The following is a 26,642-nucleotide window of genomic DNA, read 5'->3' on the forward strand; positions in this document are numbered from 1 at the left end:
AACTGCATTAATTCTATTTTTGACGTCAAAAGCCAAGCGGATAAACTCACTTCCGTCTTTCCTAAAACTAGGAAGTGAAAGGCACATCGCAGCGCTCGTCCTGGGGCGGGAATATTTCTGCGTGGCTTGCGTGAGTGTGCGTGAGCTTTGTTGCACGCCAAGATGGCAAGTTGAACTGCGAAACGTCCTGTTATTTTCTGCACCTGGTCCAGCAGCGGGTTGTTGACTCCAGTCGGTGCAGACCAGTGAGGTCGGTGAGCATGCCCAGGCAGTGAAAGTTCAAATGAAGCGCTGTAAATCAACTTTAGAGCTGGTTTCGTTTCTTCTTAGTCTGCGTGCATGATCACATTGCACGTGCAAATGTTGTATTTTATTGGAAGTTATGCGTATTTAAGTGCTTTGACATTAGAGAATAAAGCTGATACCTGTCTGCCAGCCTATTGATTGATTATTTTAGATCTGGTTCCTACTAAATTATTATGATTTGATCGTCCATCTCTGGCCAGGGTGTTTTCCACTTCACTTAAAAGGCCACAGCACAGCAGATTGCACCCGTTGCGTCACAGATTTGTGGCATCCCAAAGTCAGAAGTGAAGTGTTCATATTCTGTACACGTTATGTTTTGTCTTATTTAGGTGCAAAGAATATTTTTGCTCAATACCAACTTTCTCAAACCTTTTGGATGCCTATGGCTAAATATAATGATTTCAAGCACATGCAATGGGAAAATAACATAATACAATGTTATTTGTGAGTGTGTGCTAATGAAGGATTGGTTGAACTATGTATAGAAGTTGTTTCATTGTGGACTGTTATGTACCAAATTATTTTACTGATATTAGAAAAGATGGAGTTGCCTTTTGCCTTGGTTTAGAAAGGAAAGTTTTTATTGATGTTTTAGAAAGAAACAAGGATTAGTTGTGAGGATCAAGGATCCCCTGCTGTTTTATGACACACTAAAGGTACATCTGTGTGAGATCAGTGTATGTGTTCTCCCTATTGGGGTTAATAAATTGCCCACACAAGGTCTGGTTGTTTAAATATTTGTTTATAACCAAATTTCTGCTTCCTTTTGCTCTTCTAATTAAATCAGAAGAGCAGTGAGAAGCCAACTTGCGTCAATCTGTAGTTAGCAATGATCCACGCTTGTCCTCTCTGATTCCTCTTCTTTGTTTTTTGTGGAAAGAGTCCATCTTGCCCTGGTGTGATCTGTTCATTTGTTTTTTGGTCGTAAGGATGTTGATATTGTTTATCCGCCTGTTCCTGCAGCTGTAACCAGCTACAAGCTGTTGCCACAATGAGTCTGGTTCTTCATGATCTCCTGGTCTGCTGCAGAGGGTTGGAAAATGACAAAGCTACAGAGAGGAAGGTGAGCAAACTAAGAAGATCTGAATGCCTTTAATCCCTTATCACTAGTAAATTTATCACTTATTTTGTGACCCGATTTGTGGAACCAGAAAGAAACTGAACGGTTTAGAAGACTCATTCGTTCTAATGAAGTGATGGAAGAATTGGATCGTACCTCTGGGACCAAAGCTAAAGCCTCTAATCAGCTCACATGGGATGCTGTTTTCAGGTAAATATCCAGAGATATACATTTTTTTATCTCTGCTCGATAATTTCTTGAGATACTGTGCTAAACTTTCATCCTACTTTTTTCTCTAATATAATTTTAAAACACTGATCACCTTGTTTTAATAATTTTCCCAATTTTATCTTCTTCATCTAGGCACAGCCTGCAATTACATCTCATATTTTACTCAAGGAAAATGCTTTTATGAAATGAAAGCTTTAATTTTTGTTTTGCTCAGTCCAGTTTTTTTTCCCCTCATCAGATTCCTGCAGCGTTTTGTCCAGAAGGAGACTGAGAGCATGCAGTCGAGTAAATCCAACGTCACAGTGACTACGTTGGCCACACGGCAGAAGAAGATGGCCGAAACGTGCAGCTTAGTCAAGTTTTTCATTCGCTGTGCAAACAAACGTAAGGGCAAGATTTCCAACTTAGGTTAAAAAATGCAAGATTGATAAAATTATCTATGTGAAAGCAAATTGTTTCATACATTAAAACAATATTTTGTTACCTCACCTACTTACTGGACCCTACTTACAGGATTGGGATGGTTTTTTAACTCTCTTCAACACAAAAATCTTTGAAGATGTAATGTGAACTCCGTGTCTAAGGCTTGTTTTGTGCAGGTGGGCCTCGTCTGAAGTGCAGCGAGCTGCTGAAACACGTGATGGAGGTGCTGCAAAGTTCGTATTGCTGCGCAGCATATGGAGAGAATTACAGCAGCCTTCTTTTAAAGGACATTCTCTCTGTCCGCAAGTACTGGTGTGACATCACTCGGCAGCAGTGGCAGAGTAAGTGGCTAATTAGTTTAAAGGTGTGAAAACTCAAAAATCCATTTATTCTGGAGGCCTTTACCAAGAGACAAGTCAAAACATCAAGATCAACATTGGGTTTTCAGTATCACAAAGCTGATTTCTCATCACCAATCTATATAAAAAATATGAGAAAATGTCAAAACTGCTTGAGTCAACTTTGTATCATATTTCAGTTTAGTTATTTACTTTTGATATGGTTATGTAAAACTCTAAAACTGATGACTCTAACGCTATTTTCTATTGACCTTGTAACTAACAGCAGATTTGAATTCCTTTTGCAATAATAAAAAGTGAAACTCCTGCAGTTTTTCCATAGGAGCACACAACATACTCTTGCTCACTCACATATTTTCATATTGAATTCCAAACCTTTATAAAATGTTATAAGTCTTATATGAGTGTTATATGAGTTAGAAGTCTCATATTTGTGATGTGACAACAACTTAAACTTTGTCACAGATCTTATACTTTGCAGGTCTGATTGTACATTAAGTTTAGAAAATAATAATTTAAATAACTAGATGTACATATTTTTTTAGATGGATTTTATAAATTTACTTTTCTTATGTTGCTGCTCTGTTGCTTTCACTTATTTATTATTAATATAAATTCTAATCATACCAGCTACATTAGTCTCATCTGCTGTACAGTGTTACAAAACTGCTATATACCTAGATGAATAAGATTTCTATCATCACTTTAACACAGGATGCCTCTCACTGGAACTGTAAGAAAGTCTTAAAAGTCATCCTGATAACTTAGGTGTATTTGTACTTTTACTTTTTGATGTAAAGGTCTTTTGGAGTTGTACTGCAGCTTGTTCAACTCTTCATCCAAATCCATCAACCGTGTGCTGCTGAGCAGAGTCATCTACGCTGTGGTGAAGGGCTGCTGCACTCAGACTGACGGATTTAATGACAGTTTGTTCAGCTTCTTCTCTAAAGCAATGCTTAACGCCAGGTAGAAACCGTGATCATTATAAATTGTTTCACTTCTGTTGTAAACTGTGGTAAACCCCATGGACCTGTTTCTCCTGCCACCATCCCAGGCAGGAGAAACACCTCAGTGTCCTGGAGCATCTCGTCTTGGCTCTGAACATCTTCCTGAGATCTGCCGCTATGAACTGCCGGATGAGAGTATGTCGTCTCGGAGAGGAGCTTCTTCCCTCTTTATTGAACGTCTGGGAGGACATGAGGCCGAGTGCCAACCTGAAGGAGGAGATTGTGGAGTTCTTCAACCTGCAGCTCCGTGTTCACCATCCAAAGGGGGCAAAGACTCAAGACACAGGTTCGGTGTTCGAATGTCATCAAAAACGATGTCCTGTGTGGGATTAACATTACAGTAGACCTTTTACATAAAATTTACATTCTGCGCATCTTTGTATGTCCATTTGGATCTCAACTGTCTCCATGTTAAATCCACCCAGTATAGTAGGTTGCCTTTGAAATTTGTGTTTGACAGCAGTTGGAATGTGATTTAGAAGAATTGAAAGTTGCCCCAAATTTTCCTTAATTCAAATGATGATCTTTGTTTTTAGGTGCGCATGCGGAGGACTGGTCCAGGTGGCGCAACCTGCTGTACAACCTGTATGACGGTTTAGTCAGAGAGATCAGCCATATTGGCAGCAGAGGGAAGTACGTCACTGGGACCAGACACATCGCTGTGAAAGATAACCTCATTGAACTCACTGCTGACATCTGTCACCAGGTAAAAAGCATTACTCCTGGTCTCCCAACATTTGCATAAATGCAAAGCAGATCAGATCTGAGTTTGAAGTTGCAGTCCAGTGTATGTTTAACACCCTTCTGTCTTGTGTGGGATTGCTACAGCTGTTCAGTGTTGACAGTGATGCCCATGTGCTGGAGGTCACTCAGCCCCAACACAGAGCCACGCAGATGGGCAGTCCCTGCCATGGAGCAGCCAGCAAGCGGCGCCGCATAGAAATGGGCTGGGATGTTCTCCGTGACCATCTGCAACCTCAGCAGAGTGACTTTGATGTCATACCATGGTATGAAAGTCAAACAGCATTCAAAAAAGTTACCTCACATTCACTCAAACCTGTGTTTTCTTCTCTCAGGCTGCAGGTAACAGCAGTGCTTCTCTCCAAGTACCCATCCATGGTGCCCGGTAAGGAGCTGGTCCAGCTGCTGTCGCTCTTGTGTCAGCTCCTGTCAGAGCAGCGTAGAGGAGAGAGGGGGGCATATGTGCTGCGCTGTCTGAGGGAGATGGCCCACTGCCAGGCCCGCATCCTTCAGAGAGCTCAACCCCACAGGGCAGAGCTGGTCAGGCTGTGGCTCCGGATCTGGCCCCTCGCACTGCGTGGGGTCAGTTCGCCTCAGACTGAGTCCCTCAGTCTGGACCTGCTGGCCTCCATAGTACACAGGCGGCTAATCAATATGGACAGGGAGTTCTGGAAACTCTTCCGCGCATCTGCATGCAAACCCACCCAGTGAGTCGCAGTTGCTTTGTTCATTGCTGCATTCAATATGGATTTGTAGCTACTATGTAGATTAATTTATCTGCATGTTTGTCTTGTCCACTTTTTTTCAGGAGTGCTGCTCTCTGTCTGGCCCAGGCCATGCTAACATGCTCAATACCAAAGACTTTTGCATCAAGCTCAGGTTTTGACTACATGGTGACCTCAGAGGGGAATCCCTCCACTAATCTGAAAGAGAGCCTCATAGCCTGGCTGCTGATGAGTGACCAGAATGAAGAGATGGAGGACAGCTGCACGCCCCACCCCATCATCTGCAGGTTGTTTTTTTTGTACTTTCACTTTGCATTATTGTAATTTTATTATATTTACTTTTTGTTCAGATATTTATTTTCCTTTTTTTGTCTATGAAATCATTTTTGCATGTGGTATTTATGGGTTATTGTGTTGTTGTCTGCAGAGACTTCCCTCATAATCTTATTGCAAGCATTCTGGTCTCACTGACCTTCAAGGACACCAGTGCTGGGCTGAAGTTCCTGCTGGGTAGTGAAGGACTAAAAGGGTAAAAAAAGAATCCAGTACCTGTTAAGAAACTTTTAACTCCATTTAATTTCCCTGCTTTATTTCTTTTTAAGTGCCGTTAGTCAAGACGATTCATCCGATGCCAAAGACAAATTGGAAGACATAGAGAGACTGTACCAGCAGTTCAGCTTCAACACGCTGCCATCAGAAGTCAGAGCAACAGACGATGAGTCGGTAAAGATGGCATCAGCTGACGTTCAGCTGGTTGCTGTCCCCACCCTCAGAAACAAGCTGGAGCAGTACCTGCTCTCTGTGGCCGACAGCCTCCTCAGCTGCTACTCCCCCGATGTGAGCAAAGGTTGATTTGTCTTGTAGTGTTTAACCTGTTCACATGTTTGAAACTGATGCATGTCGTGATTGATCTTCTGTAGTCTCAGTCCACGCCTCCTGAGTGCCTGGTGCGCTGTTTCAGCCAGCTGACGGGTGTGCTGGCAGGTTTTGTCGCGGCAGGGCTTGTGACTGAAGAGGAGGCCTGCCGCTCTCCGCTTTTCACCAAAGCAAAGGTCTGTTCACACTCACATCCGTTCGGAAAATCCAGCCTCAAGTGATTTCCCTCAATGCTGATAAAACAGAACAGTCAAATATTAACGTGAAGGTTTTAATGTCGTTGCTGCCAGGCTGTGGCGCAGGACCTCAGTGGCTTTGTTTCCAGTGTCAAAGTGAAAATGAACGAGGAGGGAACCATGTCAGCACTCAGATCACTCATGAAGCTTTGCACACAGTGTACCAACAGAGCATCTATGGTGACATCACCTGCCATTTTGATGGTTTTGATCAAAAGTTTAATAAATTAGTGGTTTAAATGAGTAGACTGATCATTTATTCTGCAGGACAAAGTTAGATCGATCTCCTCTGGCTTATTCCTGATGACTCTGCCTGCCAGCCTGCTCAGTGAACTGGCAGAAATCTGCAAACTGCATGTGGTAAGTAGCTCATCTAAGGTGAATTTGTCACATGGATTTCACAAAGTGGAACCAGATCTCTGAATTTTTCAACTCGCCGCTTCAGTTGAACAATGTCTCTAAGCGGGTCAGTCTCACGGATGATGACGAACAAGGGGATGATGAGTGGGAAATGACAAAACATCCTCAGGCTGGTGACGGCATCGACCTGTTTGAAGACGGCGAGGAGGCCCACAGCAGTTCCAACGGGAGTCACAGACAGAAAGAGGACAATGCTGACCCCTGTGGCCCAGGTAAGAGGAGACCTGACCTGTAGGAAGAACTACAGGTTTTGAAAGTGTAAAAGCAGCTGCTGGAACGTTGAAGGTCTGCAGCCTGTGAAAGATTTTCTTCTGGATTTTTCCTGCAATTAACTTGGATTGTGTGGTTGCTATGGTTCCTATAGCAACCACATTTATCGACTTGCACACCTGAAATTTGCCATTTTTATACATTGGTAGATTTGTTCTTGTGCTATGCTGTGTTCTATGTTAGAAAAGACAAAGTTAAAGAAAAGACACAATAATAATATTAAGCATTGATAATATGAAAGTTTAAGATTGGTCATTGGTCTAACTCAAACAGGTGCCAAAAGCCTGCTAACGGAAGCCTATCTGGGAAAACAGGACCTGGCTCTCCTCGCTGTCTTGAACTTCCTGTGCGAGTGCAGCTCTGCTCCGCCTCTCCACGGCCTCCTTTTCAAGCCTCAGGAGGTGCGGCGCAGGCTGCTGCTCCTGCTGGATCAGATTGACTTCGGGAAAGCTCTGCACCTCAACATGGTGAGCAACAGTCTTCCTGGACGATAAATGGACGATAAATGGAAGCTGAACTCTGCTTCCGTTTCAGTATTTCGTTCTGTTGAAGAAGCTTCCTGCTGAAGACTCGCTGTCTCCGGAGGAGTTTGACGCTCTGCTCCGTCCTCTTGCGTAAGGAAATGTTTCCATCTCAAAACGCAAATCAGTTTTTTTTTCTGAGGTTGCAGACCAGATGTGAACAGCTGTATGTCCTTCTTTATCCACAGGGACTTGTGTTCTTTGTATCGTCAGGACCAGGAAGTCTGTGCTGCTGTGCTGCTCAGTTTGTTACCGTCCATTCAGAGCCTGGGGAAGACCCGTCACATGCCCGAGGAGATGAAACATGTTCAGGGATCTCTTCTGCAAGTTCTGTCTGGCTTCTGGTAATAAGCATCACTTTATGCACCACAAACACATTTCTATTTAAATGTATCTATATAAAGAAATTATGTAATTAAAGCTTTTTTGTGTGTTTATTTGTCTGTGCTAATGGCAAAGAAACAATTTACTTTCCCAGGAAAACTGTTTATCTGCCATCATTGGTAGCTATGCTAACTAACTGTAGCAGCTAGCAGTGCGTACACAAGCAGATCGACAGAGTTAAGACCCTCCTCCTGGCTCTGATTGGTTTCTGACCAGGCGGTGTATTTCTGTGGGTGACAGCAGAGGAACTTTATTATATTTCCACAGATCATCTCTCGTATACTGTCAGAACATAATGATGTTTTTAACAAAAAAAAAAAAAACATATTTATAAGTGTTGCAAACTGAAGCTTTAATATTTGTGTTCCTCTCTATCTACAACTTTGATGTTTTTTTTTTTTTTTTTTTTAGTTTCTTGAGCCAGACGGGAAAATGTGTGGCGACTGTCCGAGCTGCGTTGGTTCAGTGTCTTGTCACCTTGCTGGAGGTAAAGTTTAAAACCCTTAGGAAAAGTTTATTTTGTTCCTCAAACATTTCAGCCTGATACATTTTTTCTCTTACACATGTAATTCAGCACATAACATCTGAAAGTGACTTGAATTCTTACATCGTCTCTCACTTAGGCTGACCCTCTGTGCCACTGGGCTGTCCTGAACCTCAGAGGGGCCGAAACAGAGAAAGACTCTCCTGTATCGTTGGTTCTTCCGTCTCATCTGGCAGACGCACACCACCAAGTCCGCATGCTGGTAGCTCTGTCTGTGGAGAGGTGAGCTTCAGCTTCATGAACCTTAAATCTACTGAAGGCAGATCTGAATAATCTGGAAAAACAGGCAGATGTAAATGTACAGCTTAAGAGATTTGGGACAAATATAGGCAACGGATAAAGTTATACAAAAAGTATTATTGATGTAACATTTTACATCTTTGTCCAATTTTTCAGTGAACTTTGTGTTAATTTCCTAACCATCGTCTCCACTCTGTGTTGTTGCAAGATAAACTTTTCCCACCTTCTTTGCCACGGTTCCAGTTGTTGTATATTTTTTATTACTGGACTGACTTTAGACATGATCAAGTTTAGTTGAGCAGCTATTTTTTTCTAGCAGTTATTTGGACAGAAGGTCATATATGTGGTTGATGCATGTTCTCTTGTCTTTTCCATTCTGAAGAATGGCAAAGAGAAATTGGACTCTGTCTAACTCCGTGAAAATAGGAAGTGATGGAAAACTAACAAAGCGTTTCTCATCACTGATCAACTTGAAAAGTAAATTATAGAAAAAAAATGCACAATTTCCTAAACAAAATGTAAATGATCTTTGGTATTTTCTGCTCTTTAACCAGGCTGTTCCTTGATTTGAGACCAAATTGCTCAGATAAGAGGAAGATGTTGCCACTAAAACACCAGCAAGCAGCATTTGAGAACATCTACCTGAAGGCTCAAGAGGGCATGAGGATCCCGGTGAGGTCATGCAGCAGGTTGCCGTGCTTCAAGAACTTCACTTCTGTTGCTTAATGTAAACTTTTCTCATGCTCTCTTCTCGTGGGTGATCACACAGAGGGGCAGCTCCTCAGAGGATCAGCTGGACGAAGTGTTGAATCGCAAAGCCACTCTGCTGAGGAGTCTGTCTGTGGTGCTGTGCTGTAGCCCTGTGTGTGAGAAACAGTGCCTGTTTGCACTCTTTCAGTCCTACAAGGAGAACAATGTTGAGGAGGACCTCATCAAGAAGGTAACGGATCGAAATACATTATCTCCGTTCTCCTTTCACTCTTACCTTCCTGATATCTGAGTGGATCTTGTGCTCTGCCTGGTTTTCTATCGCAGATGTTGTGCAGTGTCTCCAAAGTGAAGAGCTGCAGGAGTGTGAAAACATTTGTCACTTCTCACCTGAACTACCTGGTAGCAGAGTGGCTCGCACAGAGGCAGTCAGATGACCGCTACACTCTTGGATCTTTCCCCTACAGCCTGCTGGACCAGAGCACAGTCAAAGATTTCTACAAGTCAGAAAAGCTTTGTTTTCCCTCATGTTTAAATTTAAACAACGGTTTTCTCACACTTACCTCCTCGTCCACACTTTCAGCTCTTATTACCAGGTGCTGATCCCTCACCTGGTCTTTTTGGACGACTTTGAGCAGGTGAGGTCCATCGGGCGGTGCCTGGAGAGGGACTGGAGGCACTTACTAGCCGACTGTTTCCCCAAGATTATGGTGAACATCCTGCCATACTTTGCCTTAAAAGGCCAGGACTCTCAGGTTGCACAGCAGAGAGAGAAGGCACACCGAGTGTACGACCTCCTCAAAGATGGCAGCTGTCTGGGCAAACAGGTGAAGTGGAGTGTAAAACAGAAAAAATAAATGGAAATTTTGTTTAGCCCACACCACAAAAATAACTTTTGAAAGCAGGAAAAGGTAGAGATTTCCTTTAACTTCTGCATTCACAAATGATTAAAATTGGAATATGTTGTGGGCAGGATAATTGGCTTGAGCTGATAAAGTATTTTCCATGTGAAAATTGGATAAATACCAGGAAGGTCTTTGCAAAATCCCATTTGGAATCATAAATTCTCCTCCATATTTGGAAATTTGCCCACAGCAAATCGACAGCCTGATTCACAGTAACTTGGCGGACATCGTAGTGGAGCTGCTGATGACTCTGTATGAAGGCTGTGGACCAGACGGAGACCTGAAATGCTTTACAGGGTAGTGACACTTTAGCACACTTTCCTGTAACTTTTCTTTGCAACTTCATTTCATCTGTGTCTCATTCTGTTATGCATTGGAGTGGCACCTGAAGCAGATTGGTTTTATGTCCCACAGAGAGCTGGATCCCGTACCAAATCCGCCTCACTTCAGCTCGTACGTCATCAAAGCCACTCTGGACTACCTCAGCAAATGCCACAGTGCCAGCCACAAGTCTCTGGTGGCCATTCTGTCTAAAACCCCGGTACAGATACCTCATTTACCAATTCAGTAAAATGTATCTGTTTATAGTAAAGAAGGTAATCTTTTCCCCTGTCTGTTGCCAGCAGATTTCCATCCAGAAGATCTTGCTGGCAGTGTGTGAAAAAGCAGCAGAGACGAGCAACAGCTACGAGCGCCACCGCATCCTCCTCATGTACCATTTGTTTGTCAGCCTGCTGCTCAGGGAGGTGAAGGACGGTCTGGGAGGAGCCTGGGCCTTCGTCCTCAGAGACATCATCTACTCTCTCATTCACCACATCAACAGCAGGTTAGTGAACACTAACACTTTGTTTTTCTAAAGCCGAGAAAGTGAACAGCTTTATGTTCCTCCTGAACCACAGACAGCTTCACTGTGACGAGGTGTCCAACAGGAGCCTGTCTCTGTGCCTCGACCTGCTCAGCTCTGTGTGTCACGCAGCACTGCAGTTCTGTGATGACGCTCTTGACTGCCACCTGCAGGTCATTGTGGGGACTCTCACTGCTCTGGTCACCAGTCAGCCGTGCATTTCTCAGCAGGTAGGTCACATGTTACTCTGGTCAACAGCCAAAGAAAAACCGTGGGGTTTTTCAACTGTCTGAGGGTAATTCTGATGTGCTGAATCAAAAAATGACCTTGGTCTTGCTCAATCAGGTCAACTTTCTGAACTAAGCTACGTATTAGTTTGGGATGCTGGGATGCAGTCATGATGGCTGATTACTGTTGTACATTAAAGAGAGATATCCCTGCTGCTGCTGAGTATATGAGGCGTTCAAAGAAATGGAAGTTCATGCCCTGAATTATGCACAACGATAAGTGCAATTTACATGCACTTACCCTTATTATTATTTATTATTCAGTTTACTGAAATCCAAATTTGTATCATTTCATTAATACACTCTGTTCGAAACTTGTTTTTTCTCCTAAAACCTTCTTTGGATGAAAGATATTAACGGAAATGAACTGATAATGTCACAATTTAGTCCGAAGATCAGATTCTCTAAATCAAATTAGAATAAAAACCTGACTTGACTGAGAATAGTGGATGCCATTTTTGGATTCAGTGCTAATTCAATTTAAAAAACATAGACAACTTCCAAATATATTTTTTTAAACCCAGTGTTACTGAATCTTTATTTATGTAAGCCTCTCTTAAATTTGATGGCATCTATGGGTATGTTTTCAACATGCCTGGGTTATTTTATATATCAGAAAATAAGTATAGTACTGAAAAAGAATTACAATGCATAAAATATGCAGATTAATAGGAGCATTTGTTTCCCAATGCTGCAGTTTAAACCCCTTTATTAAATCAGAATGTGCCAAATCAAATGCTCATTACTGTGGTAATATTATCTGTCGCCTCCTTTTAGTTTGTGTACTTTATAGTTCTGAATTGTTTTGTCCCCAAGGTGCTTAGTCTGCTGGAGTTTCTGGTAATAGAGAGTCAGCAGAAACTAAAAGGAGCCATCAGCAGATTGGAGCCGTTTCCTGACATCCCTGAGTTCAGAGAGCTGCGCTCAGTGCAGCACAAACTCAAATATAACAGCGGCAGCTTCACACTGAGACAGGTACATGTGTGCGACCTTGCAATGTGATTTTCTATTGATATAAACCACAAACAATTAGGGCAAGAAAAACAGATTTAAGTTTGTAGTTGCCCTGCAAGAAAATACGATAAAGTTCATCGACATTGTATTTCCTTTATCCTTTTACAGGAAATAACTCATTTCCTATCGGCATCATCATGTGACTCTTTACCTCTGACCAGACTGGAGGGGCTAAAGGAGCTGACTCGGCAGCTGCATCGCAACAAAGACCAGATCCGAGAGCTGCTCAAAGAGTGCCATGGTGTGATGCTGCAAAACAGCATTTGCTTTAAAAAAATTGACTGTTTGTTGTTATAAATATTTCTTTTCTCTGGATGCAGCTAACCCCACTGACAGTGTCCTGGTGAAACTGGTGCTCAGTCTGCTGCAGCTCTGCAAACTGGCTGCCAGTCACCCTGGAGGAATTGACATTCTGGGTAAAATAAAATCGGGGGATTTTTAAATTTATTTTATTTTTTTCCTCCAGTCGTAATTTCCCAGTTTCTTATATTCTTGTGGGGTCGTACTTTTAACCTTTGCTGCAGAGGCTGCTGGCTCCTGTCTTGGTGAACTGGGTCCAGTTGACTTCTCCACCATCGCCCTCCTTCACAGTAGAGACCCCCTCTATGAGAGAGCCGCATCCCTCTTCGTCTCCAATGATTTGCAGCATCTTTACATCATCCTGAACTGCATGAACGACGCTCTCACACAGCAGCGGTATGATAAATGCTCCGGCTCTGTGATCAGTTTGTTTATCTCAAGATGTTTGGGTAATGATGGTGCTCACTCTTATCTGTCAGCATTGAGATGAGAGGAGCTGCAGCTCAGTGTGTGAAGAACATCCTGGCCACTCAGTCTGGCGTCGACTTCTGGGACCGACATAAAGACAACCGGGACCCCATGCTAGCTTACCTCAATCCATTTAGAACAGCCAAAAACAAGGTGAACTTTTTTGTCCTCTAAGCACTTTGAGTTTCGCTCTCTGTGAACAACGTTATGACAGTGAATCTTAGAGCGTATCTGACATTTTGTTGTGTGTGTTTGCCTTTATGTTGGCATCTTTACCAGGTGGCTGCTGTGACTGCTGAGGAGAGTTCAGAGGCCAAGAGGAAGCTGGAGAGTCAGGAGTTTTGGACCCCTCAGGCAGGGGCCCACCAGGCCTGGCTGAAGGCTCTGTGCACAGCACTGCTGGACAGCGGAGGGGTGAGAAGCGAGGCACTGCTGCTGTCACGACCTCTGTGTCTGGTGAGCTCATTAGGTTTCTGCATTGTTTACACAGGAACTGCCTTTAAACTAAAGCTTTAGTTGTTCCAGTGTCATTTAGTCACAAATTCTCCATGACATTAAAGTTTGAAATCCATCTCCAGGTGATGGTGGACTGCTGCCAGAGGCTGCTGCCCCTGATCATCCACTCCATCCTGCTGGACGACCCTGACGGCTCCTGGAGGGAGCTGCTCTCGTCACACATTCAGGACTTCTTCAGCTTCTGTTCCAGGAGCGCTCAGGCCGCCAGTCGATCCGCAACACCTCTGAACTCCGAATCTGGTGAGTTTGAGTCCGTTACAGACCAGCACAATATGTCTTGTTCAATGTTTTGTGATGAAAAGATCACAAAACATGTTTATAATTTCTCACAGAGTCTGATTCCGCAAGCCAGGGTTTGTATGATAAAAGCTCCCTTCGAACCATGCTGACAGTTATTGACTATTTGAGACACCAACAAAGACAAGTGCAAAATGACAGGTTTGTTATTATTTATTATCCATCTATTTTTCAGCTTCCTCCTGTTAATTTAGACGTAGAACAGAAGATGTGTGTCATAATAACTTATAGCACATTCAAAAGAAGAGGTTCTTCATATTTTTTGCAATGTTTATAAAAATATAAATGCTGACCTTCTTGCAGTAACTCCTGTGGCACCGTGTGCGAGTCCAACTTCTGGTTGGAGCTGAACTACCTGGAGGTGGCCCAAGCCGCTCAGTCCTGCTCGGCTCATTTCACAGCTCTGCTGTATGCTGAGATCTATGTGGACAAGATCCGAGCCAACATGGAGGAGAACTGCAGGTTTCCAAGAAGACCTTTGTTTTTACAATGCTGTTAACTTGAGAATTTATTCATTTGTCTGTCTTGAACAAATGTGCAGAACCAAGTCCAAAGCCACACGCAAGATCACTTTCGAGGAGAACAGCCAGAACTTCACCATCTCCGGTCTGACGGAGAAGAGCATGGAAGACACCAACATCAGCCTCCAGGTTTGCTCTGCATGTCAGGGTCATGTTAATAACAATTGTATTAGTATCATTTTTTTTCATCTCATTTGCCTTTGTACATCCTTGAACTCAAAGTATTTGGTGTGTTTGTAGGAGCTGTTGATTGAGGTCTATAGAAGTATTGGAGAACCTGACAGTCTTTATGGCTGTGGAGGAGAAACCATGACAAGTCCTCTCACCAGGTAGGTCTCTGTCCACTGCAGTGTTTTGTAAAGTATTCATACCCACTAGACGTCTTTCACATTTTGCCATCTAAGTACCACAAATACAGTCTATTTTATTTACAAGCCTGTGATAGACAAACAAAGTGTGTAACTCTAAATTTTAGTTATTCACTCCACAAATGACATTTCTGGAACACTAGCAAGAAATGCTATTTTCAGTTTGCTAAGAACTACTCTAAGGGACACAGCATCATGCTGTAGAGATAATTTTTTTCTCCACAAACAGTGAAGGTACTGTCAGAGTTGATGGCTCTGCAGGTAGAAGTTAAACGCAGGGCGATCCTGGAAGAAAACATGTCAGAGGCCACTGAAGATTTGAGACCAGAGCATCTTCCAGCAGGAAGTTGAACCGACCTTGAGGCAAAACTGGAATCCCATTAAAAAATACTTTTTACAGACTCTTTTGCACATGATAAGATTGAAGATTTTCCAGTAATGTGCAATCTTGACAAAAGGAGTATTTCTCAATTACAGACAAAAATTGTACTTGTAAGATTCACAAAAAGAGGTGGAACCAGTGTAGGTTAATTTGTCGCAAGATGACAGAAGCACTGAATAACCTGATGTGCTATTCAAGTCATCTGTCGAAAATTCTTGCATTTTTTCATATTGTTAAATGACAGTTTTTTCCAATATCGTGCAGCCCTATTGCAAACTGTCCCTCAATGACATCAAAACATTTAGCAACAAAGAACGAAACTCAAGGAGGACTGAATGCAAATGCATGCCACACTTTTGAGATTTTCACTGTGAACACATTGAGTTATGTCATTTTCCTACTCACATAAAAATCAAAGTATTTACTACATTAAAGTTTGTAACTACAATATGACAAAATGTGGTAAAGTTCTGGGGGTATAAATACTTTTGCAAAGCGCTGCGTCTTCCCAGTAGCATGCAGACATTGCAGTGCAGACTACAGTTTCTGCTTTGTTGCACTTTTGGTGCAGGATACGAACATATGAACATGAAGCCATGTGGGGGAAGGCCCTGACCTCATACGATCTTCACTCTACTCTCCCTGAAGTTACCCGACTTGTAGGAATTGTGGAGGTAAGATGGTTGAATCTGTATAAATTAATGTGATTTGTTATAATATTCAAATGCTAGGAAACCAGAGAATGAGCTATGATAAGATTATTTCCTTCAATTTGATCTAAATGAAAATAATGTCTCATACTAGGGTGGAAAATGTGTCTTTGAATATATTGTTATGGTGATTTTTCTGCCTCCTTGTCCGAACAGGGCATGCAGAACTTTGGGCTGAGCAGCATCCTCGCCACCTACATGAGGGGCTTGGAGAGCGAAGGCGTGGAGTGGGGGGCTGAGCTGCGAGAGCGCCGCTTTCAGGCAGCCTGGAGGAACATGCAGTGGGACTGTGAGCTGTCAGAGAGGTGAGGATGAGGCATGACCATAAAAAGTAGCATTTGCTGCATCTTTCACCTACACCTTTGTTTTCTTTCTCAGAAGTGACAAGTCCAACCCTGGCTTCCACGAGTCTGTGTTTTGTTCCCTGCAAGCACTGAGGGACAAAGAGTTCTCCATATTTGATGACACCCTGAAACGTGCCAGGTGAGGTGGACACCTAAAACGTCGAAGTTTGGCCCGATTTAGTATTTATTTATACAAATAAATATGTGAAGGGCGGCGGAGGTGGAGGAGCTCTGCAGAGGCACCTTAGAGGCCATATCTTCCCTGTATCCGCCCCTGAAGAACCTGCAGAGCATCAGAGAGCTGGAGAGCGTCAAGCAGCTTTTCGCGAGGTGATTTCACCGTCATCATCAGCAGTGAAACAGAGCTGAGTCAGGTTGATGTTCCTAAGCTGTTTTGTGTTTTTCAGATCCCTCTCTGATGTGACTCTGAGGGACGTTTGCAGCCAGTGGCGGCAGCACTCCAAGCTGCTGCTGGACAGTGACTTCACCGTGGTGGAGCCTATCCTGGCTTTGCGCTCCATAGCTCAGCTCACCCTGTTATCCAGAATGGAAGAGCCAGAAAACAACCGTCACCTCAGCTCTGTGCTCACCGACCACCTCATGGAGCTCTGCCGCTTGGCCCGCAAAGCCGGGAATACACAGGTAGCCTCCACATGCATCACTGCACTGCCTGGTGAAAGTATTCAGAAAACCTTTTTACATCACAATCAATAATTTTGGTATATTTCATTGAAGTTTTAGGTGATCAAGCATTTGTTTCATAGTGATGGAAAACTGTACGGGCTGAAACAATGAATCAAATTATTTATTATTAAAATAATTGTAAACTAATAGAATAATTGATCAATTATCACCTGCTTCAAATTCTGCTTAAAAATGACATTTGGCTAAACAAATGATAAGTCATTTGAACAAATTATCAGTCATTTAATTCAAAATCCAGTTCAGATCAGCCCGCCCTGAACTCTATTTGCGTCAAGTTGAGCACAAAGAGTTGAGCTTTTCACTTACTGATATTAGAAGTAATTTCTTAGCTGCAGATGCATCCTTTGCTCCAAACATCCACTAAAGGAATGCTATGTTATTGGAGTGTAGGCAATAACATATTTATTTTTCTTATTTAAAGAAATAATTCAATTATATGTATTTATTAGCATTTATCAACTGCATTTCTACTATTCTATAAAAAATCGCTTAAGTGAAAAATCTGCATAATTTGCCAATACTTTACTTTATCCATTTTTTTATTACACATTTTTATAGAAAGAAAGCTATTGACAAAAAAAAGTTCATTTTGCAGCTTGGCACACTACTCCCTTTGTGAAGAACTATGCTTTCTGTTTCAGCTGGATTAGAAAATCAAAATCATAAAGCATTTACTACAAAATCCTGCAATGTGTTGAAATTTAAATGTTTCTTTAGCAAGGCTTCAACTTGCCTTAGTAGATTTAAGGCAAGTTGAGCTTTCTCAGTTTGCTTGAACATTTACTCTACATTTCCTAATAGTAGCGTTATCTCCTCTGTCAAGCTTGCGGAGCGTGCGGTCTGTCAGATGAAGCAGCACAGCGATGGAGGGAGCTGGGTGTCCTCACCTGTTCTGTCATGGCAGCTGGAGGAGGCCCAGGTGTTCTGGGCGAAGGGAGAGCAGGGTCTGGCTCTGGGCCTGCTGAGGCAGATGATACACAGTCTAGAGGATAAGGTCAAACACGCAGCCTTATAAAGATGTACTATCACAGCTTTGCTTTATGAAAAATTACCTGCATTTTATTAAATTCTGTGTGAAGGAAGACCCAACATGAGTGAATTAAAATCTTGTGTTGAATGTCGAGCAGGTTGATTTTAATCCTGCTCTGGCTCCGCTCTACACCGAGTGCCTCAGGCTTTGTGGGAACTGGCTGGCTGAGAGCTGCCTGGAAAGTCCTGGAGTTATCCTGGAAAAGTACCTGGAGAGGGTAAGGCCCCGCTGAGCGTTTCTTCTTAAAAGTTTTAGAGATCAGGAATTAATGTTAGACTGCTAGCAGCATTCAAATGTTGCTCCTTTTTCTATTTGTTGTTCATGGAATATGAATATGTGTAAAACTAGAGAGACACCAGAAACCAAAATCTATAACTTTATCAATAATCATCTATTTTCTCAGTCTGGTGATTCTTTCTTTCTCTTTCATTCTTTCTTTCATTTTTTTCAATCTTTCTTTCTTTATACCTTTCTTTCTTTAACTTTCTTTATCTTTCTTTTCTCTCCTCTCCTTCCTGCTTCTCTGCCTCCCTCCCTCTCCATCAAGTTTAAACATGAGTGAATCATTTTCTAGGACCTCATCATGGAGTGAACAGGCACCAGTTCAGTTACAGTATTTTCTTTTAGGATGTTTGTCTTTCCAGGCTCAGAATAATCACAAACGTCAGTGTTTCTTGTATGTAAACATGAAAAGAAAAGAAAGAGACTATTCTAATGAGTGAACATGAAACCACATGAGTCTCGAGTCTAATATATGTTACCCTTTGCCCTTACTGAAGTAACAGCAGGCCTCCCTGAGAGACATGAATGACTCATTGCCCGTCAGCCAGGCAATAACTGGCTTACGCACACACATGAATTATTTATTTATGTCCTGATAAATCAGAAGGAGGCGATTGCATAAATATTAGATTTCTGGAAGTTTATGGTTCATGTCCCCTGGCTGTGGCAGATTAATGTAGACCAAATGGAATAATTCATATGTACATGTTTATGTGTCTCTCACAGTTAGGATTTGGTGCTTCTGCCGCTGGTTTTCTTCTTTTCAGACCTTCCAGGAAATGGAGTGCTTATTTTCTGGCTCCTTTTCTTTAGTCCATAATTATTCAGGTCTGACAGAGTCTCTTCCTCGCTGTTCTCTTTTCAGGCAGTGGAGGTGATAAAGAGGGACTTGGGGGGCCGGGACCCCAGGCTCCAAAGCCAGCGGACCGAGGCTTTCTTGTCTCTGGCGCGCTTCTCTGACGCTCAGTACCAGAGCATTGACAAGTACATGAACTCATCCGAGTTTGAAAACAAGCAGGCCCTGCTGGAAAAGGCCAAGGAGGAAGTGGGCCTGATGAAGGAACGAAAAGTGACCCCTAACAGGTTGATTTCCACTTTCGGTTTTCTCCTGTGTTCAGAGAAAAACCCCACAGTGGCAGGTCAGAATCGTCTTTAACAGATGAAATAACTTCTCAGGTACACGACAAAGGTGCAAAGAGAGCTGGAGTTGGATGAAACGGCGCTGTCCAATCTGCAGACGGACCGACAGCGATTCCTGTGCAAGGCGGTGGAGAACTACATTCAGTGTCTGGAGCAAGGTGAGGAGCACGACACCTGGGTGTTCAGGCTGGCTTCGCTCTGGCTGGAGAGCGCTGACATTAAAGAGATCAACGACATAATGAAGGTGAGTTAACATCTGCACTCCCCCAGTCACAGCCTTTTATTTCTGATAAAGTTCACATGTCTCTGATTGTTACAGCTGACTTGTTTTCCAGAGGGGAGTGAAGCAGATCCCATCCTACAAGTTTTTGCCTCTTATGTATCAACTGGCTGCCCGCATGGGAACCAAAATGGCTGCCGGCGTCTCAGAGGACCCAGGATTTCATGAAGTCCTGAATGATGTAACTCAGACATTTGTCTTTTCTTCAAGTTTGTCAGTGTGACTGACGTTGGCTCAGACTCAATGGTTTTGGTCACTTAGGATTATCCAAAATATTTATTATTTTTTTAAATGCCATAGCAAAAAGCAAACACATTTTGGCTTTCCTTTCACAAACTTCTCATTGTTGGAGTTTGTGCCGATTCTGCAGACCTGTAAGCAGAAATCTTCTGCCTTTCTTCTCATATAATGTTTTTTTCTCATGATTCTTTCCTATTTTGGTACGTCTAGTTTTCCCTTTTAACACAAAGCAGTAGACAACTGAAGTAGAAGGAAATGGTCTTTGGATTTGTTTTCCAGTCTAAATCTGGTTTCAATACTACTTGATGAGTTTGATGATGCTATATACAGTTAAGCATGCAAAAGTGTTACACCTGAGCTGTCAAACTTTGACTATTTAACTTTTATTCTACAGAAAAAAGTTTGAATGATCTGTGTTTCATCAGCTCATCTGTAAGGCGTCTTTGGAACATCCTCATCACACTCTCTTCATCATCTTTGCCCTGGTGAACGCCAACAAAGACGAGAGTTTCTGCAGGACACGGCCGTCAAAGAGCGCACCACGGCAACAATCGCAGTTTGATCTGGTGCGACTTTCATTGATTTATTTCTTTTAGAAACTTCTGTTTATTTTTTTCATTATTTTGAATTGTTTGTTTAAAAGGAAAGTAAACAAAAAAGATGAAAACAAAAATCTTACCATAATCTCTTTGGACTCACGTTAAGTCATTACGATTGTCCTTCCTGGCCATAACAGAAAATGTGAAACCCTAATGTACTTTAGTTACGTATTTTAATGTCATCGCATGAATAAAAGATCATCTCTAATAATTCTGTTTATGGTTCAAATTGTTCGAGAATCAATGTGGCTCTCGCTAAAAAAAAGTCTGATCTCATAATCTGTGCTGATCTGGTTGAGTTCGAAACACTAAAACAAGCTTATCAGAGTCGACATCAAGTCTTTTGTTTTTCTGAGTATTTACAGCGAAACTCTTTGTTAAACATCCGCCTTGTCTTACTAACTCTTGCAGGAGCGTTCAGATGTGGCTCAAAAGATCATTTCTGTAATCAGGAAGAAGCGCAGGGGGATGATCCGAGGGATGGAGCGCCTCTGCGACGCCTACATCACTCTGGCTTACATGGACGCCAGCCGGCACAAAACCGAGAAGAGTGAGTAGTGATCTATTGTGCAAAACTCCTAAATCATCTGCCACGATTTGCATCCAATGAGCCAGACTTTATTGTAATAAAATGTCCTCAGTTAGTTTCTCTCTGGATTCTCTTAAGTTTTTCTTTGAGGCTTTCATATTTAACTTTTGTTGCAGTACTTCACTACTTCCACATGGATGGATTTCATTTGTTAAATCTAATCTATTGATCATCATCAACATATAACTAAGATATGAAACATTTAAATTATCTCTATATCTGGTCTGGATTTTAAAATGGCAGTGAAGGGTTTCAGAAATGCTGGGCCAAAATGGACCAAATCCACATCAATACATTCTTTGGTTTTATTTTTTTATTATTGGTGTTTGATGTAAAAGATGAATCAGTTATTGAAATATCAACTCATTTAGTAATCAATTAATTGCTAACTGGGCCTTGAACAGGTCATGCTGAGAGCAGTTCAGCCAAAACTATACAAAAACATACTATATGATGTTTATTTTCTTACTTGAAAGGATAATTGAATTCTTTGGGGGTCATTTGAATCTTTTAATTTATGTTTAATATTGTATGTCAAAGCTTCAAATGGCTAAAAAGAAAACCTGCAGAATGTACCAATTTCTTTGAGATCATTCATCAGAATAATCAAAAGAATGGTCGATTACTAAATTAATCGTCAGTTGCTTTCCTGTTTAATGGTTTACCCTCAAACACATTTGAAATTGCACCTTCAGCACCACATCTACCTCATTGGTGTCTTCATCCAATGAGGTAGATGGTAGACCCTCAATGTAATCTTGGTCCTTGTCCGAGCCTTTGCCCTTGTTAGAGTCTGTGCCTTCGCGGTCTGTCTCGTCCTGTCCTTTGCCCTTGTCCGAATCACGGCCCACGTCTGGGTTGAATGGTGGATGGTTTAGGTCTGGGTATTTGCGTCCGGAGTTGGTGTCGCATTTAAAAGTATGCGTGCGTATCTGTGTGTCCATCTCTCACACCAGAGGCCATTCCCATCCCTGCCGATCAGCCCATCATGCAGCTCAAAGACCTGGACGAAGTGGTCATCCCCACCATGGAGATAAAGGTTAATAGATTTGCAACTCTGATCTGAATAAATAAGTTTAATTGATCGTCACTGATGTACCAAATATTTGACTTCAGCGACGTTAGCTGGATTAAAAAACCATGTATTGTTGGGATTGTGAACAGGTTGATCCGACGGGTTGCTATGAAAACCTGGTGACTGTTAGATCCTTCATGCCCCAGTATCACCTGGCTGGAGGAGTCAACCTGCCGAAGATCATCGACTGTGTGGGCTCTGACGGGAAGAGCAGGAGGCAACTCGTCAAAGTAAGCTTCTGTGTGTGTTTGTGTGTATTCTGTCATGAAATCATAAAACATTTACTTTTGGTCCTGTGGTCGGTGCAACAGAGTGATCTGCACCAAAACGGGCACACACCACTTCTCAACTAAGCAAACACTCTTTCTGACGAGACGCTGGTCACTTTAAGCTTTGGCTATTTTCCATTCGGTTTGGTTTCAGGTAATAATTAATCTAGTTTTTATGTAAAAACAAACAGACTCTCACACTTTCATACTGGAAACAATCCTCATAGAGAGAGAGTGGGGAAGGTGTGTTAGATTGCATGTGTGTGAAAGTGTGTTTGCGTTTGCAGAAACATTTGAAAGACACTTAAAGGTTAACAATTCACCTGCTCTTTGAGTCATGCTGAGATCATGTTGTACCCTAATATTGCTTTTTTTGTTTCTTGACTTTAAGAGCCAGCCTCACAAGAAAAAAATATTTAAAAAAAGTAAACCACATGAGTTGCACATTCACACCAACATGACATTTAAGAACTAATGAAGAACAAACAACTTCACTACCCACACACTGAGAGGAAATAAATCTTTTTAATTTTTCGGCAGCAATCGCTCCTTTTTTTTTCCCCAACAAAAATGGTAACATGAAAGGAGTAGGACTTTGAAATATGAAAAGTATAGACTTGATAAGTATCATGAATTAATAAGGACATTGAAATCCTTGCTTCCTATGGTTTCAGTGATTTTGTTATGTCTTACAGGATCAATGAAAATAACTAAATGTTGGCACTGTGTTGTATGCTTCCTGGAACATGTACATGAAAACTTAAACGCCGTTAAAGTATGAAATGACTACAAGAAAGTAGCTAGCTGCTCATGTCTGCAGTCAGGAAAATATATGAAAAATGACAAGATTGAATAAGTAGAGACATTTTTTTTCTTTACTTAAAAAGTTCCCAAAACTTGCTTCAAAAAAAACTAAAGCAAAGAACGACTTCTTGGGCGCCACTAAGTCTCCATTGTGACATTTACGTATTATCCAAAAAATGATGATGGATGAATGGATGGATATTTGGTGTCTGAAAGCACTGCATCTTTTTTGTCATTTTCACAATTTCTCATTTTCTGCAAATAAGTACTACATTATTGCTTAGTATTACACAGACATGTTGTTAGTAGTTTATAGAATAAATGAACAATGTTCATTTTACTCAAACATATACCTATAAAAAGCCAAATCAGAAAAATGGATAGTTTTAAGTGGTCTCTTAATTTTTTTTCCAGAGCTGTATGTTTGAAGTGGAAATTGATTTCTTTAAAACTTTCCCCATAATGCCATCGCAATATTAGTAAATTATCAGGATGAGCTGTAAAATAAAGGTGATTATTTTCTATTAGCTCCTCATGATAATGTAACTATTTGTTGATTCTGAACAAGTTTAAAAAGCTTCATGTTACTGATGGCAGAGTAACATAAGCGTCCTGTGTGGACAGGGTCAGGACGACCTGCGGCAGGACGCGGTGATGCAACAAGTGTTCAGCATGTGCTCCATGCTGCTGCAGCGCAACACAGACACTCGGAAAAGGAAGCTGAACATCAGGCGCTACAAGGTGACGTCAAGAGAGGGAAACAGAAGACGTGTGTCGGAGTTGTGTGAATGTGTGTTTGCGGTGTTTTTGAATAACTTAATTGCCTGGCTTGGGTACCAGGTGGTGCCGTTCTCGCAGCGCAGCGGCGTGTTGGAGTGGTGCTCGGGCACGGTGCCCATCGGGGAGTTCCTGGTGGATCCCAATAAAGGTGCTCATAAACGCTTCCGACCTCAGGACTGGACCAACCTGGCCTGCAGGAGGAAGATGATGGTAAAATGCTTAAGAAACCTGCAGTTAAAGACATGAAACACCTCAACTCAACTCCTTACTATTTCAGTTTATGTTTGTGTTTAAAAACAGTTGTGCACTGTTACATAGCAGATCCAGTCATGTTTTTTTTTTTTTTTTCAAACGGTTGCAAAAAGGCTCCAACTTGTTTGTCTCCATCTCTCGGCTCGCCGCAGGATGCTCAGCGGCAGGGTTTTGATGAGAAGCTGGAGGCGTACAGTGAGGTATGCAAGAAGTTTAGACCGGTCTTCAGGTACTTCTGCATGGAAAGGTTCCTGGATCCCGCGGTATGGATGGAGAAGCGGCTGGCTTATACACGAAGCGTTGCCACATCCTCCATAGGTATCATTGTGGTGTTGGTTAAGCTGGAGTTCTGTAGTGAAACAGCAGAGTGGCACATAACTGGGTTTTATGGTTGTTTTTTTTTTTCCACCTACAGTTGGCTACATTGTTGGCCTGGGCGACAGACACATCCAGAACATCCTGATCGATGAGCAGACTGCTGAACTAGTGCACATCGACTTAGGTATGCTTGTCCTCAACCTTTCGATTTACGCAAACTAATGGTTAAGCATCATAAATTGTGACATATTTGATGTTTTGTGTTTTAAGGTGTGGCCTTTGAGCAGGGGAAGATCCTCCCCACCCCTGAGACCGTCCCATTCAGACTCTCCAGAGACATAGTGGACGGGATGGGGATCACTGGAGTGGAGGGCGTCTTTAGGAGGTAAAGATCAGCATCTGGGAGAATCTCTTTGTTACATTCTCACATTTATGTTGGTGTGTATCGGCTCTACAACGCCTTGCGAAAATGTTCAACCCTTTTTTATATTAAAGGGGATCAGAAAAATTTTGATTTTCAAATCCAATAAGACACCTTATTTTCCCAAAAAAAAAAAAACTGTAAGATCTGAAGGCTTTTGTAAGGTACTGTAAATACAGAACACAAGCTGACCTCGACCCGATTCTGTTCTCAGATGTTGTGAGAAGACGATGGAGGTGATGAGGAGCTCCCAGGAAGCTCTATTGACGATTGTGGAGGTACGAGAACTCTCCATCAGCTCTCGGTGCAAAGCACAAAGCTTTTACATAAAGCTAATATTTGCCTCATGTGCCGACAGGTGCTGCTGTATGACCCTCTGTTTGACTGGACCATGAACCCTCTGAAGGCCTTTTACCTGCAGCACGACGAGCAGCAAGAGCTCAACGCCACCCTGAGCTCCACAATGGGAGGAGAAGACCTCGACAACCACCGCAAATCCAGGTGATCAAATGATCTTCCATTTCAGAGTCAGGATCTATTTTTCTACTTTTCTTTGAGCTCTTCTCTCGTCCTCCTGCAGTGACAGTCAGAGCTTCAACAAAGTGGCGGAGCGGGTGCTGCTGCGGCTGCAGGAGAAGCTGAAAGGGGTGGAGGAGGGAACGGTGCTCAGCGTGGGAGGGCAGGTCAACCTTCTCATTCAACAAGCCATGGACCCCAAGAACCTCAGCAGACTGTTTCCAGGATGGCAGGCCTGGGTCTGAACCCAGAGGGAACCAGCAAGACCCAGCAGATCAGTACTGTATTAGTTTTGGGGAAAAGTCTGTGGATTGTTGCACTTTATTACAAATGTACGAACTGATGAGCGTTCTGATGTTGTTTGTAAATGATGGTCTGTACCTGTGATTGACCCAGTTTGATGTGAATGTTTTCTTTTCACTGAAGCTTGATGAAGAGACTGATACCGTTGACTATCCAAAGTACAGCCTTTATGAATGTAGAATGTATGCATTCCTTATTTAGTGGAATTTTTATTCACTTCTGCCTTCCTTTTACTTTATTATATTTTTGTCGTTTTATTTCTAGCATTGAGTAATTAAAAAGATCAGAAAGATGTCGTCTGTTTGTCCTTCAGAAGAGCTACTTTAGACAATCGTCTTGTTCGTTTCTGTTTTAAAAGGAAATTATGGTTTGTGTCAAAGTCTGGAATTGACTTTGAGTTCTCCATCCATCCATTCATCCATCCTTCACTCTATTCACTCAGTCTCTCCATCTCTTTATTTATCCTCTCTCTCTTTCTCTCTATTTTGAAACCTTGACCACATCTGCCATAAATTAAAAAAAAAACTGCAAAAAATACTGAAGAAACTCGAAAAATTGGAAAAGAATGGAACACAACAAAAATCTGAAAATGAACAGGAATATGAATATCAAAAATTATAATTATTAAGCTTTAGATCCTTTGGCAGCTAAGCACAATTTATTTTTACTCTTCATTGCTTTTGTGATGAGGTTCTTCTATTTCACTTGATAATTAACTCGTGAGGGTCCTTATGAATATTACCAATTTACAAAACACCTATGAGCAAACTTTGACATGTTTCTCAAACTAAAAACGCAGAGCAAATTAACCTATCGAGTAAGAAACAGTTTTTTCTGCACCTGGTTGAAGATCTGATTGTGAAGTGCAGGAGTGGCCTCTCAAATAAAGCACAAACTGTTTTATTTGATTATTTGCACTGAGATAATCCCGCAGAGCTGAACAGAAAGTAGATGCTGAAGCTCCTAATCAGATCAGAGCGCCTTTTCACCATCTGAGTAAAAAATAATAGTTGAGTGATCACAGGAAGAAAC

The 26,642-nt window shown here is 42.0% G+C and overlaps 1 protein-coding gene across 2 annotated transcripts; it reads left to right on the forward strand.

Moving 5' to 3' along the window:
* Window positions 1–140: 140 nt before the first annotated feature.
* On the forward strand, window positions 141–25,902 carry atm (ATM serine/threonine kinase). Of its 2 annotated transcripts, none has more exons than XM_055028575.1 (63): window positions 141–250; window positions 1,270–1,369; window positions 1,458–1,576; window positions 1,836–1,981; window positions 2,197–2,361; window positions 3,180–3,345; window positions 3,434–3,672; window positions 3,923–4,092; window positions 4,215–4,393; window positions 4,463–4,834; window positions 4,936–5,139; window positions 5,280–5,381; window positions 5,455–5,689; window positions 5,773–5,904; window positions 6,019–6,144; window positions 6,232–6,324; window positions 6,410–6,596; window positions 6,928–7,121; window positions 7,189–7,268; window positions 7,364–7,519; window positions 7,971–8,046; window positions 8,183–8,325; window positions 8,898–9,015; window positions 9,113–9,283; window positions 9,379–9,554; window positions 9,635–9,878; window positions 10,147–10,253; window positions 10,371–10,497; window positions 10,580–10,782; window positions 10,856–11,030; window positions 11,904–12,062; window positions 12,210–12,342; window positions 12,422–12,517; window positions 12,626–12,797; window positions 12,881–13,022; window positions 13,149–13,325; window positions 13,448–13,625; window positions 13,718–13,823; window positions 13,986–14,144; window positions 14,224–14,332; window positions 14,444–14,532; window positions 15,525–15,627; window positions 15,820–15,968; window positions 16,042–16,146; window positions 16,218–16,337; window positions 16,415–16,649; window positions 17,536–17,706; window positions 17,840–17,959; window positions 18,890–19,107; window positions 19,201–19,408; window positions 19,500–19,625; window positions 20,110–20,250; window positions 20,695–20,833; window positions 21,829–21,911; window positions 22,037–22,177; window positions 23,645–23,761; window positions 23,861–24,010; window positions 24,205–24,370; window positions 24,468–24,554; window positions 24,641–24,755; window positions 25,006–25,069; window positions 25,150–25,292; window positions 25,372–25,902. In XM_055028575.1, exons 2-63 carry the CDS (start codon window positions 1,298–1,300, stop codon window positions 25,550–25,552), a joined length of 9,279 nt encoding a protein of 3,092 aa, XP_054884550.1. In that variant the 5' UTR covers window positions 141–250; window positions 1,270–1,297; the 3' UTR covers window positions 25,553–25,902. The 2 variants fall into 2 exon arrangements, with proteins under 2 accessions (XP_054884550.1, XP_054884551.1); XM_055028576.1 differs by having other exon boundaries at window positions 10,583–10,782.
* The last annotated feature ends 740 nt before the right edge of the window (window positions 25,903–26,642 follow it).

Source organism: Poeciliopsis prolifica, unplaced genomic scaffold, assembly GCF_027474105.1.
Source record: "Poeciliopsis prolifica strain line A6 unplaced genomic scaffold, Auburn_PproV2 SCAFFOLD004, whole genome shotgun sequence".
Taxonomy (NCBI): Eukaryota; Metazoa; Chordata; class Actinopteri; order Cyprinodontiformes; family Poeciliidae; genus Poeciliopsis; species Poeciliopsis prolifica.